The sequence below is a fragment of the Bradysia coprophila genome, unplaced genomic scaffold, assembly GCF_014529535.1.
Source record: "Bradysia coprophila strain Holo2 unplaced genomic scaffold, BU_Bcop_v1 contig_70, whole genome shotgun sequence".
Lineage (NCBI taxonomy): Eukaryota > Metazoa > Arthropoda > Insecta > Diptera > Sciaridae > Bradysia > Bradysia coprophila.
In genome coordinates this window covers 1,455,585-1,473,723 of record NW_023503941.1, presented here as the reverse complement: position 1 = coordinate 1,473,723, position 18,139 = coordinate 1,455,585, and the positions used below count along the sequence as shown (strand labels likewise).

Genomic DNA, 18,139 nt, shown 5'->3' with positions numbered 1-18,139 from the left:
TCCATCCGGCTTTGTGCGTTTTTAGGAAGTCTTTAGGAAGCTGTAGGTTTAACTATTTGTTGCGTACTTCTAAGGCATTTTCTCTGAGTGCTTGTTTGAAGAATGTAGATGAAGCTTTTCGTTCGACGCTTGAGGCGATTACTAATGTTAGGCTGTTAGATTTTTCTTGGGATCAGGCTACCCTGCCGTTAGCTCACGGTGGATTAGGTATTCGGAAAGTTGAGGAATTGGCGCTTCCTGCGTATCTGTCGTCTGTATATTCGACGTCCAGTCTGTCTGATGAGATTTTGAGTAGGTTTAATATTAAGGTGGTCGATGATAGTATTTTGGGATTAGTAAGTTCGATTCCTAGTGAATTTGTTCCAGGTAGTGATGATGAGAGGAAGGTACAGAGGAATTGGGACTCTCCGTTGGTCAATAGCAAGTTTAGTGGGATGTTTGAATCTGGTGAATCTGTTGATCGTGCGAGACTGCTTGCGTCATCTACTAAAGAATCTTCAATGTGGCTGCAAGTTGTCCCGTCGAGTCAGCTAGGTTTGTTATTAGATAACAATGCTGCGAGAATTGCTGTTGGTCTGCGCTTAGGATCCCAATTATGCGAGGAGTATAGGTGTGTCTGTGGTGAGTTAGTTAAAAAGGACGGTTTGCATGGATTATCATGCAAGCTTAAGACAGGGATAACGCCGCGACATGATTCTGTAAACAGAGAGTTTTCTCATGCTTTTTCTGCCGCAGATTTTCCAACTTTGTTACAGCCACCAGGAATTTCTAGAGATGACGGTAAAAGACCTGATGGTATGACTCTAATTCCGTGGAGTCATGGTAAATCTCTTTTATGGGATGTGACAGTGCGTGATACGTTGGCTCCTTCATACATTGGTGAAACTTCTAAAAAAGCACGCTCAGTTGCAGAAAAAGCGGAGAGATTAAAGCATAATCATTATAGAAAACTTAAAGAAAATTATTTATTCACCCCGCTTGCTTTTGAATCTTTAGGTTGCATGGGCCCAGAAACAAAGAAATTTGTCACGAAATTAGGATCTTTGATTTTTCAGCATGAGGGGAAAAGCGTTCAACAGATTACTTATTGCAAAGAATTTCAATTGCTATTCAAAGAGGAAACGCAGCATGTATTCTTGGAACGTTGGGACGATTTTTATTTATTGTAATTTCTGTTTTTTGAAAAGATCGATTTTTTACTGGCTGTGCAATTTGAGCAGTCTTTTTTTTTTCGCTTATCTTAAAATAAATTATTTTCTTACAAAAAAAAATGTTTGCGTCAAAAAGTGGCAGATGATTCGGCTTTCTTCCGTTCGAATTCCATTCTTTAAAGCAATATATTTCACAATTATAAAAATTTTCCTTCCTCAACATCTGCCACTTATGACACAATTTTTTTTTGTTATAATTTTCTTCCTAAAATTTTTCGGGCTAAATTTTTGTTGATCAAACTTTCGCGTGCTTTCCTCAACATCTGCCATTTGTGGCGCATATCTTTTTGCGTGTCGTAGGATCTGTAAGCGTCACCTACACCGATATCAGTTCTTTTGTAAGTGGATAACAGGACTTGCGTCACACCTCCACTGTAAGTGGTTTTGGACGATGTCAGCTCTTTTGTAAGTTTTGAATTTTTAGAATTTGGTCGCAGATAATAGACAATCATATTGTGCAGTTTGAACGAAAATATTCTTCTTACAAAAATGTATAACTTTCGCTTTCATCTCAACCTTCCAGCTTTCATTTGACAAAAATCGAAAATTTTACGAAATTCAAAAATTTGACGAAATTTAAAAATTTAACGAAAATTGAAAATTTGACTAAAATTCAATAAGTTGATGAAATCGAAAATTTGACGAAATTCAAAAATTTAACGCACTTAAAACGCTCATAGCTCCAAGATAAGCGACTTTTTAGGGAAACCATGAAACACGCATCGACTAGAATGTGAAACTCTAAAAATTTGTCTTTTAAACGAACTTTCTACCTGCCATATTTTCTGAGTTATGGGTCCTATAGCTCCATAGCTTAACACGCTCATAGCTCCGAAATTATAAGCTTTTATAAAAATTCCTTCAAATTAGTTTCTTAGAATTATGTCCTTAACATACCCTGAAAGTTTCAGCCAAATCCACCGGTAAATTAAAAAGTTCCGTTGTAACAAAGTGACAAAGGTTGGTAAAATTCATATAATATAAAAACCCAGTACTTTTGGGCTGCAAGCCTACAGAAGTCTTGAAAAAAAAGTTGGTGCCAAAATGTAGATTTTTTCCTTCTTTCTGAGGGCCCAACTGCCAGAAGAGCATCTGGAACGGTACTACGGCAATCATTTTTTATTGTCTACTATTCTTTCACCTTATCAATAGAAAAACGCTTCGCTATGTCGCGAATATATCAGATCCACTATTAGTAATATCAAGAGAAAAATCATTAAAGTTTTCTCCGAGGATTTTAGTCAAATAAAGTGTTAGCGTATAGCAAATGACCTCAGGACTACGGAACAGTAATTAGTTTTTCAATTGGACCAATATTTGCTACGTGACAGGAGTTTGGAAAACCGTTTGCTCCCACTTGATCGTATCGTTCCGGACTCCTGAGGTCATTACATTTGCTATACGCTAACACTTTATTTGACTAAAATCCTCCGAGAAAAATTTAATAATTTTTCACACGAATTACTAACACTGGATATGTTGTAACGGGTGTTGAGGAATTTCGCGCCGCGTCATTCACAAGAGCCCCCAAAGTGACATTTTCCTTATACAAAATGTGTCATTTTTTGAATTATTGTGAATGACACGGCGCGAGATTCCCAGCAGTCGTTGTAACGACCTATATTCGAGTCAAAGTGAAGCGTATACGGTAAGGGAATAGTAGACGATACAAAATTACTCACGTAGAACCGTTCCAGACGCTGTTCTGGCAGTTGGGCCCTCAGACAGAAGGAAAAAATCTACATTTTGGCACCAACTTTTTTTTCAAGACTTCTGTAGGCTTGCAGCCCAAAAGTACTGGATTCATTTATATGTGCAACGATAGTGGGTGAGGCCAGCTACAACACCTCATACTCAGCTCCGTGGTACATCGAAGCTGCATAAAATGCGGACTCTCCGAACATTCACTATATTTCTAGTCATAACTCTAGTGGATGAACTAGCACCAAGCGGTGCGTATACTCCACCTGTAGGTCTTTTCAAGGCCGACAATCGTACAACGTTACAACAATTTAAAATAATTTTTTCTTGAGTTATTGCCGAAAAACTGTTTTCGGTACCCTCTGACATGTCTTCACTTTTGAGCGCTTTTCAAAGAAAACCATTTTTTTTTAAGAAAAAGTGAAAGACACGTGTTTCCTAGAATTGAAAGACTAATCCAACGAGCTATCACTCATTAAAATCGGAGACCGCTTGTTTCCAAAGTTAAAAAAATCACCTGAAGATTTGGCGATATCACTCTTAACATTTAACTTTTAAAAGCAATCTGTCGATACGCACCATCCGTCTACACACCAACGACTCAAACAACTTTCCCAGAGTAGTCAGTATCGCAATACCTCTGTAGTTGGAAACGTCTCTCCGAGAACCGTTCTTATGAACCGGCGTCAAATAAGAAGATTTCCACAGAGAAGGAAACGTACGAGAACTAAGAGACAAGTCGAAAATCCGATGCAGAGGCGAACACAGCGAGGCAGCACAACTTTCAATCAGAAGCGGCGAAACGTCATCTGGACCATCACCCTTATTAACATCAAGGCTCTGCAAAGCTTTAAGCACTTCGGCTTCATCCAGCCGGTAACTGAAAACATCCGCCATCTTATCAACACGAAAGGCCGATGGAGGGTGAACGTTAGGAACGTAAACTGACTGAAAGAACTTACTGAAAAGAGAAGAAATCCCTTCAGGATCATCGGCCACTTCATCACCTAAGTACATCGAAGGTGAGCTTTTTTATTTGAAATCGCTATTTCTTCCGGTTTGTATGGACAGACCCAACGCACTCTTGGAGTGCGTTAACAGACCATACCTGGTCTGTACCGTCTGTACTTTCATGGCATAATAAATTTTGCAATGGCGATTTCGATTTCAAACTTGACAAAAATAAAATTTCGATAATTTGATTCGCAGTCGAAATGTCAGAAACTGTCAAACTGACGGACGTAATAAGAGTGTATGTGTGTAATTTAGAATATGGCGAGAAAGCGTTTTCTGTCTGCGATCATTCCTACACTTGATAAAAAAAAGAGTTTCATTTCTAGTTGTAGCATTTAATGCAATTCGTTCATTTTGTGTAACTTCATTAGGATTAGGATGGATCTACCACCACCACCAAAAGGTAATATTTGGACGACGAAACACTCAAATATGATCCGCTTGACATCGGAAATATTACATCTCCGCTCTCCGCAAAATATACAGTTTTATGCAGAGGCTAATGTCTAAACAATTCTTTCTATCACCATCAACAGATACGGGGCTTCGTAACATTATCGATAAACTAGCTGAATTTGTGGCCAGAAACGGTCCGGAATTCGAGTCAATTACCAAAGTGAAGCAACAAGGAAATCCGAAATTCAGTTTCTTATATGGCGGCGAACACTACCATTACTATCAATGGAGAACCGAACAAGCGAGTAAGAGAATACTATACAGAATCCATATATGACATTGAAATGCATTTTTTCGTTTGATCTGTTTTTTGTTGTTGAAATTCTCGTCTTTTTTTCCATTGACGTAAATAACTAACCCATTTCCATCATTCGCATTAATTTTGTAACGTAAAAATTCGATTGTGTGTGACACGGTTGTGTTGACAGTCGGTGGTGTAACCGGTCTCGAAATTTATAACTGTCCCGAAATTGTGCTTACATTGATTTAAGTATGGTTTCTACTCAACGAAAAGTTCTCCGTGTGAGAGCCGTGAGAGAGCGAGCTGTCAAGTAATCAAAGAAAAAATTGGAAAAATTCAATTTTGCCTCTCACACGAAGTACTTTTTTGGTAAGTGGAAATCAAGCCCTACGATAATCGAATGAACTTTCAACTGACAGCATGTAAACAATCCTATTGCTCAAGCAATAAAATATAGCAATAAATAATAGAAACTGTCATCGGTTTAATGCCAAGCAAGCAAAGTACTTGTGGAGTTATTACATTGACCAAAAGGTTTACTCCAATCCAAGTGTGATTAGGCCTTGAGCTCAAACACAAATTCAGTGAGATCGATGTTATGCGTCGGAATGAACCTTTAAGGTGGCCTCACAGTCATCTGTTTTCATTCCGTTTTGCCTCCGTGACACTTGTCATTTCAAACAATAGAGCACATTGTCGTACACGGAGGCAGAACGGAATTAAAACCACAGTTTTTAACGCTGCTGGAGCATTACGGAACGCCAGTGCTTAACACACCTTTTGTTAGTAAAATAAACGGATACCCTGCAGCCTTTCAATTTTACTTGTCCATTAGAAAACCCTTTCCTTGAAGCAAAGTAATTGCATACCTACGTACAGGCATGAGCGCCGCCGAAAATAAGCCGCCGATCAAGCCGTCGCCGGCCATTTTTGAGCAAGCCGCGCCGCAGCCGAGCCGGTGCCAAAAACACGGCTCAAGCCGGCTTGAAACGGCTGGAAAATGAAATAAAGATTTCGAAAGGTGAATGGGTGAAATAATTTTGAAAACCGAGATTCCTGTTGATCCTAAGCAGCTCAAGTACTTTTTGAATTTTTTTTTCAAAATTTTGAAAATTTTCTTGAATTTTCATGAATTTTCCAGAATGGTATATTACGTCCTCGCTTCTAAGTTTGTTGTTTTGGCAAGTATGACCTTTGCGGAACGAGCCGAAGGCGCACAATCAGTTAGTTCACAAATTTGAGTAACTTTATCGATCTTTGCGAATTTTCTCGATTTTTTTTCTTTTCAATTTTTACTTGATTTTCGTGAGCTTTCGATTTCTTCTCGAAAACCATTTTCTTAATGAGTTAAATGAGTGTACTGGAGCATGATTTTCCATTTAGTTCAAGTTTTGAGGCAATAAAACTTGACGTGTTAGTGAACCTTAGACTTAGAGACTTGCTTGTAACAAGACCAGTTCCACTTGCACTTTGAACAACCTAATCTACCTACATTTTCGCTTTCCGTACAATTTCATTTTCATGCTTACTAGTTCATTTTCCATGAATTTATCGAAACGTTTTTATTTTGAAAAAAAGTTAAAAGGAACCTCCAGCCGAGCCGTTTTAGGCCGGCTCAAGCCGACTTTTTCGCCGCCGCCGAGAAATTTTTTTCGGCTAGCCGCGCTCATGCCTGCCTACGTATACCACTGACCACGTCACACATCCAGTTGCAACGAAACGCCAATTAAAATTGATTCATTTCATCCATTAACCCTTTCTCCAACCATTCTTACCCGTTCAAAGTCATAGAAATAATTAGCGAGTTTAATTGCAGTTTTGAAACAACAAGGCTCAATCTCACAGGCACAAAATCTGCAGCAACCATCACTAGCTAGTGGAACGAATCCGATGATGACCACCAGTATGCCCAATCAAGTAATGCCGAATCAAATGTGGAACAACGGACCGGTGAATCATGGCACTGGCACTGGCAATGCCAATCCGATGGGCACATCTATTGCACAATTGGAATCGCTTAATTTGCAACAAATAACGCTACGTGAACAGATTGTTCAGTCTGAACAGAATTTGACCGCACAGCATGGGGTAAATATTTAGCAAGTAAAAGACAAAGAAACAAAAGTGTCCCATTTCCATTTTTGAAACGGCTGTCCCCCTTCGAAATGTGGTCTCTGGTCACAGCCTACCGAAAATCGTTTGACAAATCAATCAGATGATCGGGATTTTCGGAACTGCTTAATTTTTAAGACAGTTTGTTACGGGAACAGGTCAAGTCAGCGCTTGACTCCGTTTCCTTTTTTTTTCTTTTTGCCTTGGCACAGCTCATTTCTTAGAAAATGTTTTTCTTCAAAATCTTTTTATCGAAAATTTCCGGTAGGCAAGCCGTCACCGGTTGAACAAGATAGTTGATGAAATGTAGAATCGAAGACTGCAGTCATCTTCCTCTTATTTCAATTTCTGTCCGTCAGTCGGACCCTTCTCCGTCGCCCGACTTTTAATCCTTACTTTACTAACCGACGTCCTTGCATTTTGCATACAACTCATTGGTCCATAGGTTCTGCTGCAGCAACAACAATCCCAAATTGATGATGCAATTCTGAAAGCACAGCACGATGCTCTGGTGAACTTGGCAGACGATAACAATATCCGGTTGGCCGAATTCGATGCGATATTACAGCCAATCATTGAGTCATGCACGAAAGACAGCATATCAGCAGGTAAATTCTAATTCGGTCGAGGTTTCATTGCGTTTTTGGTGATTGTTCCGATTGAGATGCATTGTTCCGAAGAGTGTGACGATTAACGGTTTGAAATTGAACGAAAGGATGAATAGTGAAAGTAGTTCTTATGGTCTCGTTAGTTCCGCTCACAGTTCGAACTGTGTGTTACATTAGACTGGTATTCCTTGTACCAGCTTGTTTTGTTGAAAGTTTATTTGATGACAATGAAAGATGCAATCGCTAATTATATAAAAGGAGAGAGAGAGAGAGAGAGAGAGAGAGGGGGGGGGAGATAGTGGTAACCACGCCATATGCAAGCTATTCACAAGTTTTCACACTTTAAAACAGTTTTTAGGGGTAGGAATATTTACATCTCAATACGCTGATGATGATACAAGACAACGTTTGATACAAAACATTAGAGTGAGAGGTGACATTTCTACACTGCCAATATCGTCAGGAAGGATATTATCGTCCAAACAAAACGATAATATCGTCCCTTACGATATTGCCCGTATAGAAATGTCCCGCCACCCTTTAGAGAGTGCATGCTGATTCGGAAAACCATAAATATCGATCAAATACATCGGGAAGAGAGCCTAGGTTTCAATGAAAATTGAGCTACGCGTCCGTAGAACAATAGATGTTGCGTAGAGATCTAATAAGGCAAGTGCAAATAACGGGAAATTGATATACCGTAAGGCAGCTACTGTCATCTGATTGGCTAAAACTCACTACTGTAAGGCAGATGGCGTTGTTTGAATGGATTGCTTATTATCTGCACTTGTCTCATAATATTTTACTGAATTTTGGGAGGCTTCGTGATGTTTCTGAAAGTTGTTCGACTCGATCGTGCCATTCGATAATTTTACTGGCTTCTCCGAGTGATTTGCTTAATGTTAAAATCGACTAAGAATTGTCATCAGATTAATTATCAATTTACAATTTTTGCACACTCTTCTGAATGATCCTCTTCATCGGCCAATTATTCCGTCAATCAAAATTATAGACTGAACACACGAGCTTTCCATTCTCTCATCGGTCGATTGTGCCATATTGTTACATTCCCTACGGCGATTTAAAGCATTTGTCTTACTATTAGCCGCTATATATGGGCGAGAGTTTGCTGTAGACACACGGCTGAGAAATATATGAGTAAAAGACGGTCGCTTTTCGATTCCATTGGAATGTGGAATATTTTTTTTTTTGATACCAACATTGAAAAATGATACTTTCGCCCCGCATATGAGGGGCGAAAGTAAAAAAATGCATCCCACGGGGAGAAAGTACTTAACGAAGAGCGAACGCAACTGAACGAACAGCGAAAGTGACTGACGTCACAGAAAATGAGAGAAATGAGTCGAGTTGTCAACAAAATCCGCTCATATTATGCAGAATACTTTGATCAAAATTGTAAAACACTGTGCGCCAGTGTTCTTATTGAAATTAGCATACAAAGTTGATACTTTTTGTTACTGAATGATTTGTTAGTTATATCTTAATTTTTGTGTGTGTTATTGTTGTGATGGCTAAATTATTAAATTTTTCATATACCAGGGGGCTGCCTTCGGCGCGGGCTCCAACTCTCGCACACGGTTGAATTTTTTTACTTTCGCCCCTTGTCATTCAATGGTTATTTGGATCACAAGGGACGAAAGTAAAAAAATTCAACCGTGTGCGAAGTTTGCAGCCCGTGGCCGAAGGCCAGGGCGGCAATCGCACAGGTTGAATTTTTTTACGTCGTGCCATGTGATCCACACAACTTTTCATTACAACAACTACGAAAATTGTAATTTGAGCTTCCTTATAATGTTCCAACTGATGAAATTTACCGAAATAAGCTGAAATATGCGGGGGTTCAGGGGGCGGCAGCCCCCCTCGAAAAAGAAAAATGTATAAATTATTGGCGACGTTCTTTTCTATCACAACAATCACAGTGATCACAACGACACCAGACGGAACACATGTTGTTGCTGTCATTTACTTTCGTATCCTCGTTTGAGGGGCGAAAGTACTTTCGCTCCTCTGTTGGGAGGCGAAAGTATTTTCGCACCTCTTGTGATGTCGTGGCTAACTGAGAGTTGAATTTTTATACTTTCGCATCTCATTCGGGAAGCGAAAATTACAACTTTCGTAGTTGGTGTAATGAAATGTACTATTTTGGAATCCAAAGAAGCTCAGAAGCTCTACAAAGCTAATGTAGGGCTCTCTAGTTGAACAAAAAACATTTTTTGGTGAATTTTGGTATAAAAGCGTGAATTGTTTACCATTGATCAATATGCATTTGGGGATTCCAAAACGATTAGGAGACTTTGAAAAAGTGACCTCTAGCGCCATCTACATCCGGTTGAAGTTTTCGATGCAGAGGTAACTTTGATGAATTTCTATGTAGCGGGAATCGAAGCTACGCAGGTGATATTGGTCTCAAACGAAAGCTGAGGGTTCAAAGTTTTTTTTAGTGCAAAAAAATTTCACGAATTTTCCGATTTTCCCGCAGTTTTTCCGAATTTTCTTAAAAATGATATTTTAAAACTGAGGTGAAAGTTAAGTAATTTTTAAAATTGATTCAAAAAAGTTTTTTTTTCTTCGCTATTATCGTTGCACGTTCAGTTTCCAAACTTTTAACGATGAAAAAGTTTTTTGGATGTTCCGCAGCAATGGTAAATAGTTTCAGTTTTCATCGAAAATTTGAACCCTTTTACATGGCGAATTTTTTTCGGCGAAATTTTTTTCGTAAATTTAATGAGACTAGTACTGGGAATGCTAGGCATGATCTAAAAACAAAATAAAACCAGTTTTCCGATTTTTAAAAAATTTTTGAGTTTCCGAGATCTTCTAAAATCTGTAAATTTTCCTCCTTCGGCGAACTTTGACAGACCCTAAAAATCCATAAACGTTTAAAACAGCACAAAAATACGCTTAGCTGGGACCCTCAGCTTTCAAACGATACCAAAAACTCCACAACCGGATCAAAGGATGTGTGCCTTGTGATGTGAGATATGTGGTTGGACCCAATTTCAAGCAAATTTCGAAATATATGAGAGGTAAGTGGAAAAGGCAAAACAAAAACGATTTTAATTATTTTGGGAGAGCCAGCTTTTGACAACTTCCGTTTTCTAATCAATATCCCTTTGAAAATGATTTTTGCGGCTTTTCCACTTACCTCTCATATATTTCGAAATTTGCTTGAAATCGGGTCCAACCACATATCTCACATCACAAGGCATACATCCTTTGATCCGGAGGTAGAGTGTTTGGTATCGTTTGAAAGCTGAGGATCCCAGCTAAGCGTTTAAAGTATTTTTGTGCTGTTTGAAACGTTTATGGATTTTTTAGGGGCTGTCAAAGTTCGCCGAAGGAGGAAAATTTACAGATTTTAGCTGATTTCGGAAACTTAATATTTTTTTTTAAATCGAAAAACTGGTTTTATTTTGTTTTTAGATCATGCCTAGCATTCCCAGTACTAGTCTCATTAAATTTCCGAAAAAAAATTTCGCCGAAAAAAATGCGCCATGCAAAAGGGTTCAAATTTTCGATGAAAACTGAAACTATTTACCACTGCTGCGGAACATCCAAAAACTTTTTCATCGTTAAAAGTTTGGAAACTGAACGTGCAACGATAATAGCGAAGAAAAAAAAAACTTTTTTGAATCAATTTTAAAAATTACCTAACTTTCACCTTAGTTTTAAAATATCATTTTTAAGAAAATTCGGAAAAACTGCGGGAAAATCGGAAAATTCGTGAAATTTTTTTGCACTAAAAAAACTTTGAACCCTCAGCTTTCGTTTGAGACCAATATCACCTGCGTAGCTTCGATTCCCGCTACACAGAAATTCATCGAAAACTTCAACCGGATGAAGATGGCGCTAGAGGTCACTTTTTCAAAGTTTCCTAATCGTTTTGGACGTAAACAATTGACGCTTTTATACCAAAATGCACCAAAATGCAGCTAGTGAGCCCTACTAAATGAGCAAATGTGTTGTAGCTTTAAGCATGGGGGCTCGCTTGTATTAAAGTGAAATATTCCACACATTCCACATGTAGATCAAAGGTGTCTGACGTGAAGAGTGTCTGCACGCAAACTTCTAACCGTGAAGCAAATGCTTTTCATCGTAGGAAATGTCACAGAGTACGGGTTCCATCCGTTGACTGGTGAGATAACAGATAGAACGTGGCATCTCGGTCTTCTAGTTTTTAAGTTTAAAGTTAACAAAAAAAAGAGACGAAAACAATCAAAAACTTAGCTTAAGTTTAAGCCGCAACAAAGATGTTTATTTCATAAAACTTTTGTCGTTAAATTTTTAGGAAAAAACTGGATTTTACAGCATACAACTGATCCATCAAAATGCAATGTTATATTGCAATACCTTTTAAAGAAGTATGCACAATTCACATTTAGATTGTACTTGTTTTAGTGTTGTAGAAACGAAACGAACGTACTGTCAACTACTAGATAACTTACTTGTTGGTTTGTTCGGGTCTGAGTCTGAACATGCGCACAAAAGAAGTAGAAGGAGAAAGCTTTCCAACGTTTTCACTTTAACTTGCAGTTCGATTTCATAGAGAAACACACACTCGAAAGAAATGGAAGGAATAAAAGCTATTTACTCTCGCAGCGCCCTACGGAAATAATTCATTAACTGATAACGATAACATTTGCAGTAATTGTCATTCCCGCGTTGCTGCACGAGTAAAATAGCTGACGTCTCTGTTTGAACGTTGGTGTATTGACGAGTTGGATTCCAAAACTTCCCTCTCGTCAACAATGTGCAAACAAGGACGTAGTCTTCCATTCAGTTCGTTTATTTTCGTTGTGTGGCTGCATTTGAAAAACGATTTTTTTTTGCAATTTTATTTTTAGGGCATTGGCTACTGGCGCACCATTTACTCAAAAATTGTATCTGATCTATTTAGTAAATGATGTACTTCACCATTGGTAAGAACCCTTTTCTTTTGGAAACGTTGTGGATTAGAGTCGATGTTACAATAATAATAAGCCTTCTAAAGTAGTACTAACATAACGTAAAATGACTTAGTATCAACCCTTTACCTCGTCTAATCAATCTTTCGCTTGCTCCCTTTGCGGGACTTTTTCAAAGTTGGAATTTTAAATCTGAAAGAGTGAGGCATTTCTCGTCCCATGATTCTTATTAATCGCAGTTATTACGAAATCCCAACAAAAATCTCTTTGAGAAAAGTGTGACGCAGTCTTTGAAGTACAATTTCTAAAATGAATGATATCGCTAGAGTTGACGCTTTCAGCTTCGTTACGCAAAAATTAAATTTTACACCCAATTTCAGTTCAAACAAGCTGGCTTAGTTTTTCTCATCATCTGCCAAATAATTTTTACCAAAAAAAAATTGACTGGAAACAACCAAAATTTTACCAAAAAAATCTGCGTCGCAAAATGTTCAGGAACAGACCAGCAAGAAAATTTATCTGTCAAATTTTTTTTTGGTAAAAATTATTTGGCAGATGATGAGAAAAACTAAGCCAGCTTGTTTGAACTAAAATTGGGTGTAAAATTTAATTTTTGCGTAACGAAGCTGAAAGCGTCAACTCTAGCGATATCATTCATTTTAGAAATTGTATTTCAAAGACTGCGTCACACTTTTCTCGAAGAGATTTTTGTTGGGATATCAGTCGTTTTATAAGTTTTAGAACACTGCTTTTTATAACAGTTTATAACAGAAATTCGGAAATTTGGCAAAATTTGAAAATTTGGCGAAAATCGAAAATTTGACGAAATTCGAAAATTTGACGAAATTCGAAAATTTAATGAAAATCGAAAATTTGACGAAATTCGAAAATTTGACGAAATTTAACGAAAATCGAAAATTTGACGAAAATCGAAAATTTGACGAAATTCGAAAATTTGACGAAATTTAACGAAATTCGAAAATTTGACGAAAATCGAAAATTTAACGAAAATCGAAAATTTTACGAAATTCGAAAATTTAACGAAATTCGAAAATTTGACGAAATTTAACGAAAATCGAAAATTCGACGAAAATCGAAAATTTGACGAAAATCGAAAATTTGACGAAATTCGAAAATTTGACGAAATTTAACGAAAATTTGACGTAGAAAGTAATTCTATATCTGCCACCATTCAAGAAATACCTCTAAAAACATAATTGACCCACCCATTTCCAACTTTCGACATTTTTCACATCTCTCCCTCTGTTCTACTCGTAAAACTCTGAGACTTTGCCGAAGAAAGTAATTCTCTATCTCTCATAATCGCAAAAATATTAGTCCTTTCATCCTACGCTCGAGTAGTTCAAAATTTGGTCACTCTAATCACTCTCGCTCAAACGAATCTGACCCGATTTTTTTAATTATTTTTTTGTTCGAATCGTGTTACGAATACCTTTCATTTGATGGGTCGCACGCCTCTGTAGGTTTCAATACAGCTAAGCTACAGCCGAAAACGCGTTCCCGACGCTCGAAAACCACACTCAGAAACCACTTCGAGGCCAATAAAACAAAATTCTGGTTTTTCCTGGGGTAATGGCGTATCACAATTTCATTTGTATGCCCACCCTGAGGTTCCTGCAAAATTTCATGGAGATTGGCTGACTAGTTTCCGAGATCGTCCGTCGATAGATAGATAGATAGAAACATACAGAGTAAGTTGAAAGATTTTGATTGTTTGGGAAAAGTCAATTTGGTGCATTTGCTATGAAAAGTGTTAATTTCAAAACGATGTATCTCCGGCAATTTTAAAGCTACATAGTCGAGTGATAGCTCGTTTTGCTCGTATTTGAAGCGCGAATAAGATAGATTATGTTTTGTGGTGATATAAACCAAAGGGTAGAAACTGAAATGTTCGGCTATATATAGTTGCCGCGTCTCAAAAAATTTTCTTCGTTCTTTTTTTGGAAGTTAGACTGCGTCAAGTCCTCCGCTAACGCTCCGGACATGATATCGACCAGAATTTATTTCTGATTCTTTGTGAAGGTGGCGGGACATTTCTACACGATCCGTACCGTCAGGAACGATAATATCGTCATGTGGAATCCAGGACGAGTTTATCATCCCAAAAAATTGTCGTCCAGGACGATGTTATCGTTCACAGGACTCTATCGTTTTTTGAACGATAATGTCGTTCCTGACGGTATTGACCGTGTAGAAATGTCGCCCGCCTTTCCCTCTGTGAAGGCGTAACTTGGGAGCAATTAGCCGGGAAATGTTTATTCCTATTTCTACGGCGGCTTTTGGATTGTCAGAACTTACTAATGTACTTTCGAACCGGCCAGTCCGTACTAAATTACAAAATATTGGTTTTTCTGACACAGTCGACCACTAGTCAGAAACTCGTCGAATCTAGTCCACAATTTCTCAAAAAGTTTGACACGAAACCAAACTCAAATTTTCCTTCTCAACCAGCGCCCGTAAACGAGCTGACGATTTAAAGAACAATTTGGAGAATATCGTCATTCCGATGTTCTGCAGCGGTCAATTAGGTACAGTGCAGAGTTTCCACTTCCCTTGTTTCGATTCATCTGAATTCTGATTTCTTTTATGCGGGCCTTTCAGTTGCGAATGACGATCAACAAGCTAAATTAACCAAACTGTTGTCGCTGTGGGAATCCAAAGCGAATTTCTTTGACGCGTGTGTAATATCGAAATTACAAGCGCCCGCTTCGTCGATGCAAGAGTACAAAGAGAATCTGAGGAAAACGTATGCAACGGTTGTGCAAGGGATCACACAAAATACAACCACAACATTCGAAAGGTACAACTCAGCCACATTTTAGAGAATGTTTTTGATTGGGAACTGATCTGACCAATTGTTTGACCACAGTTATAAACAGCAACACCAAGCGTTTGTTCAACATGCCACACAGCAAATAGCTTTAATTGAATCACAGAAACAGGCACTCGAACAGCAAGCCGGCCAGAAAGTGGCCCAAAATCAAATACCTCCGTTAATGCCTCCCGGCGTCGATTTGAAGCCGATAAACAATCAAAATTATCCCAACAATAGCCTGAATAATGGCAGTTCCATCGGGCCGGCAAATAATCTGATTGCGAGTCGAAACGACCGATCGTCCGGTCCGCCACCGCTGATGAGTCAGCAAGTTAGCATGCCCGGAATGAATATTCCAGCACAATCGCCAACGATGAATACGTACAATAACAATGGAAACAGCAGCAACCTTGACCTGAGCAGCTTTACGGTAAGGCCTCTCAGTAGGGATATGTTTTGTTAGGAACACTAATTCGAGAAATTTTCCCGATTTCAGAACCCTGATCCACCGTCAAGTCTGTTCAACATGCAACAAAATTCAAACTCATCGAATTTTGCACTGCCACCACCAAGCTTTCTCATTCCTGATTTGTCGAAACCACCGCCCGGATTCTCGAATCCTCCAGCACCAGAAGTCGTTATCGAAGAAGTTGTTCCTTCAGCTCCATATTACGAACTACCTGCCGGTTTAATGGTACGGTAACTAATTTTTAACCTCGTTGCCACACGTAAGAGTTCGAGAGTCGGAAATGTCAATCAATTCACTCACTCCTATAGGTGCCGCTGATTCGACTAGAAGACTGTAACTATCGACCGTTAGATCCGGACGATTTACGATTGCCGCCACCAATGCAGCCGAGCGAACGATTGCTCAGTGCCATTGAAGCATTCTACTCGTTACCGAGTCACGATCGTCCGCGAGATGGGTAAAAAATCAATTTAATTTTGTCTCGTCGTATCAATGCGACCAATTTGTGGTTCCCATTTCAGTGAGGGATGGGAAAAGCTCGGACTCTACGAATATTACAAAGTCAAGAATGCCGCCAGAAAGGAGAAAGAAGAAGAAATTGAGAAAGGCATCAGAGATCGATCACGTTCGCCCAGTCCAATTATCATAGAAATTCCAAAAATGAATAAACTGAACAAGAGACGCTATCGGTAAGCGAAATCAGGCAGCCATCCGATGAACACAATTTGCTCAACAACAAAATTATCCTCCCCGACAGATCAAAGAGTCGCAGTAAGAGCAGATCAAAGTCCCGATCACGTTCTAAATCTCCAGAAATGGTACGGAGAAGTCGCAAATCGAATCGATTTTCTCGTTCACCGAAAAGATCCAGCCCAAGCCATTCGAGACGCAGTAGCATAAGTCCTCCACATAAACGTGACCGAGACAGAGATCGCAAAGAACGAGCATCGTCCAGATCTCCTCCGCCGAGTTTTTTGTAAATTTTGGTGCTCAGTCATTCAATGTCCAAATCTGACTCAAATTTTTTTTTCAGTTCTGGAAAGCAGCCGAACGACTGCATCGAAGAAAGTAACAAAGGACATCAAATGTTAATGCGAATGGGTTGGGGCGGATCTGGCACAGGACTTGGATCGCATGGACAGGGTATTGATACACCGATTTCCGGTGGAGAAGTTCGTGATCGACAAGATCAATTCAAGGTGACGACTCTGACATTGGAAACACATTTTTCGTTTATTGTTCAATGCTTTCGTTGCAATTGCAGGGCGTCGGTATAAATCTGAATGATCCGTACGAGAATTTCCGGAAGAATAAGGGTGCCGCCTTCATTCACAGAATGCGTTCAAGGGATCACGATAGGAAGAGGTGAGTCAGAAGTTTTATTTTCGATCAGCGGAACATCGCGGCGGGCTTGAAAAGGGACAGTTAAACTGAGACCATTCTGTAGGCTACGATTAGTTCGCAAGAACCTCAAAAACATCGCCGGAAGTCGCTCTATCTTTTAAAAATTTCATTCGTGGTCCGTAGTAACTCAGCTCCTAGTTCTCCACGGACATTAACTCTTCTTCTTCCTCCTCTTATCTGTATCAACAGACAATGAGAGAAACGTCGTCTGCCGTCTGCCGCGCTAGACTGCACAGAGAATAGAGTAACGTACAACAACAACAACAAACAGAGCGTTGGGCTCTTCCCTTACCCAATGGTTCACGTTAAGTGAGGGTACAGAAAAGACAAAAGCTGTTTCGACCTCGGGTATCAATGGCGGTCCCAGGCCAGTGTGATCTGACCATCCTCAGTTGTTTCCACTGATACCCTTCCCAAGACAGCAAGAACCTCAAAAACATCGCCGGAAGTCGCTCTATCTTTTAAAAATTTCATTCGTGGTCCGTAGTAACTCAGCTCCTAGTTCTCCACGGACATTACCTGGCTCCGTTCAATCAAGAGTACTGACGCCTCTCAATCTTAAACTTTTTCAAGTCCGCCGTTTTTGAAATTATTTCGAGGCCATAACCAGCATAAACCCTATTTGCGGGGCACAACTAACCGAAGAAATTCTTTCCAGTAAAAATCATTCACCCGAGCCGAAATGAGAATGTTTTGGTTCTGGACATCACACATCCATATGCTTTGCAACTAATGTCACGGAGCAAGTGCAGTGTGCCAGAGAGCCAACCCAAGATGGCATCCAATAAAACTGTTGAAAACTAACACAAAAATTGAAATAAAAAGAAAATAATTTTTTTAGAAACGAAACGCCACTTTACTCTACACTCAATTTTCAGCTGATTAAATTCATTGTCCTAGCCACACTCATAAATTCGGTGCGCGCAACATAACCACCGCCCATTTTCCTATAGCCCGTGTACGACGACCGTCCGTGCAGTATGCGCCAATTATCGAAAAAGACAACCGTGCCCGGCTCCAATTTAAACCACCATTCATTGTCGGCCGATTGAATACTCCGGACGAATGTTTGCATATCGCTGTAGAATGTACCCATTTCGGACATCGGTATCGATCGCATCGGTGCTCGGTCGTATGAATTGAATCTGTGGACATCGATCGA

The 18,139-nt window shown here is 39.3% G+C and overlaps 2 protein-coding genes and 1 long non-coding RNA gene across 4 annotated transcripts in view; 2 read left to right on the top strand and 1 right to left on the bottom strand.

The window, feature by feature from the left end:
* The window catches only part of LOC119083636, a 28,215-nt gene extending 27,250 nt beyond the window's left edge, over positions 1 to 965 (top strand). Inside the window, exon 3 of the long non-coding RNA XR_005088910.1 lies at positions 547 to 965. This is a non-coding gene — a long non-coding RNA (uncharacterized LOC119083636). The remainder of the gene's footprint in view (positions 1 to 546) is intronic.
* A 3,184-nt stretch (positions 966 to 4,149) lies between these two features.
* On the top strand, positions 4,150 to 17,821 carry LOC119083631 (calcium homeostasis endoplasmic reticulum protein). 2 transcript variants are annotated; one of them, XM_037193365.1, is made up of 16 exons: positions 4,150 to 4,329; positions 4,463 to 4,627; positions 6,440 to 6,711; positions 7,181 to 7,343; positions 11,653 to 11,725; positions 12,209 to 12,283; positions 14,741 to 14,817; positions 14,891 to 15,089; positions 15,159 to 15,534; positions 15,601 to 15,798; positions 15,882 to 16,030; positions 16,095 to 16,262; positions 16,331 to 16,549; positions 16,607 to 16,772; positions 16,838 to 16,938; positions 17,636 to 17,821. In XM_037193365.1, exons 1-16 carry the CDS (start codon positions 4,305 to 4,307, stop codon positions 17,661 to 17,663), a joined length of 2,454 nt encoding a protein of 817 aa, XP_037049260.1. In that variant the 5' UTR covers positions 4,150 to 4,304; the 3' UTR covers positions 17,664 to 17,821. The 2 variants fall into 2 exon arrangements, with proteins under 2 accessions (XP_037049260.1, XP_037049261.1); XM_037193366.1 differs by having other exon boundaries at positions 6,469 to 6,711; positions 17,636 to 17,799.
* The window catches only part of LOC119083632 (trimethyllysine dioxygenase, mitochondrial), a 10,891-nt gene continuing 10,561 nt past the window's right edge, over positions 17,810 to 18,139 (bottom strand). The window contains exon 4 of the mRNA XM_037193367.1: positions 17,810 to 18,122. Coding sequence (XP_037049262.1) covers positions 17,852 to 18,122 — 271 coding nt within the window. The 3' untranslated portion in view covers positions 17,810 to 17,851. The remainder of the gene's footprint in view (positions 18,123 to 18,139) is intronic.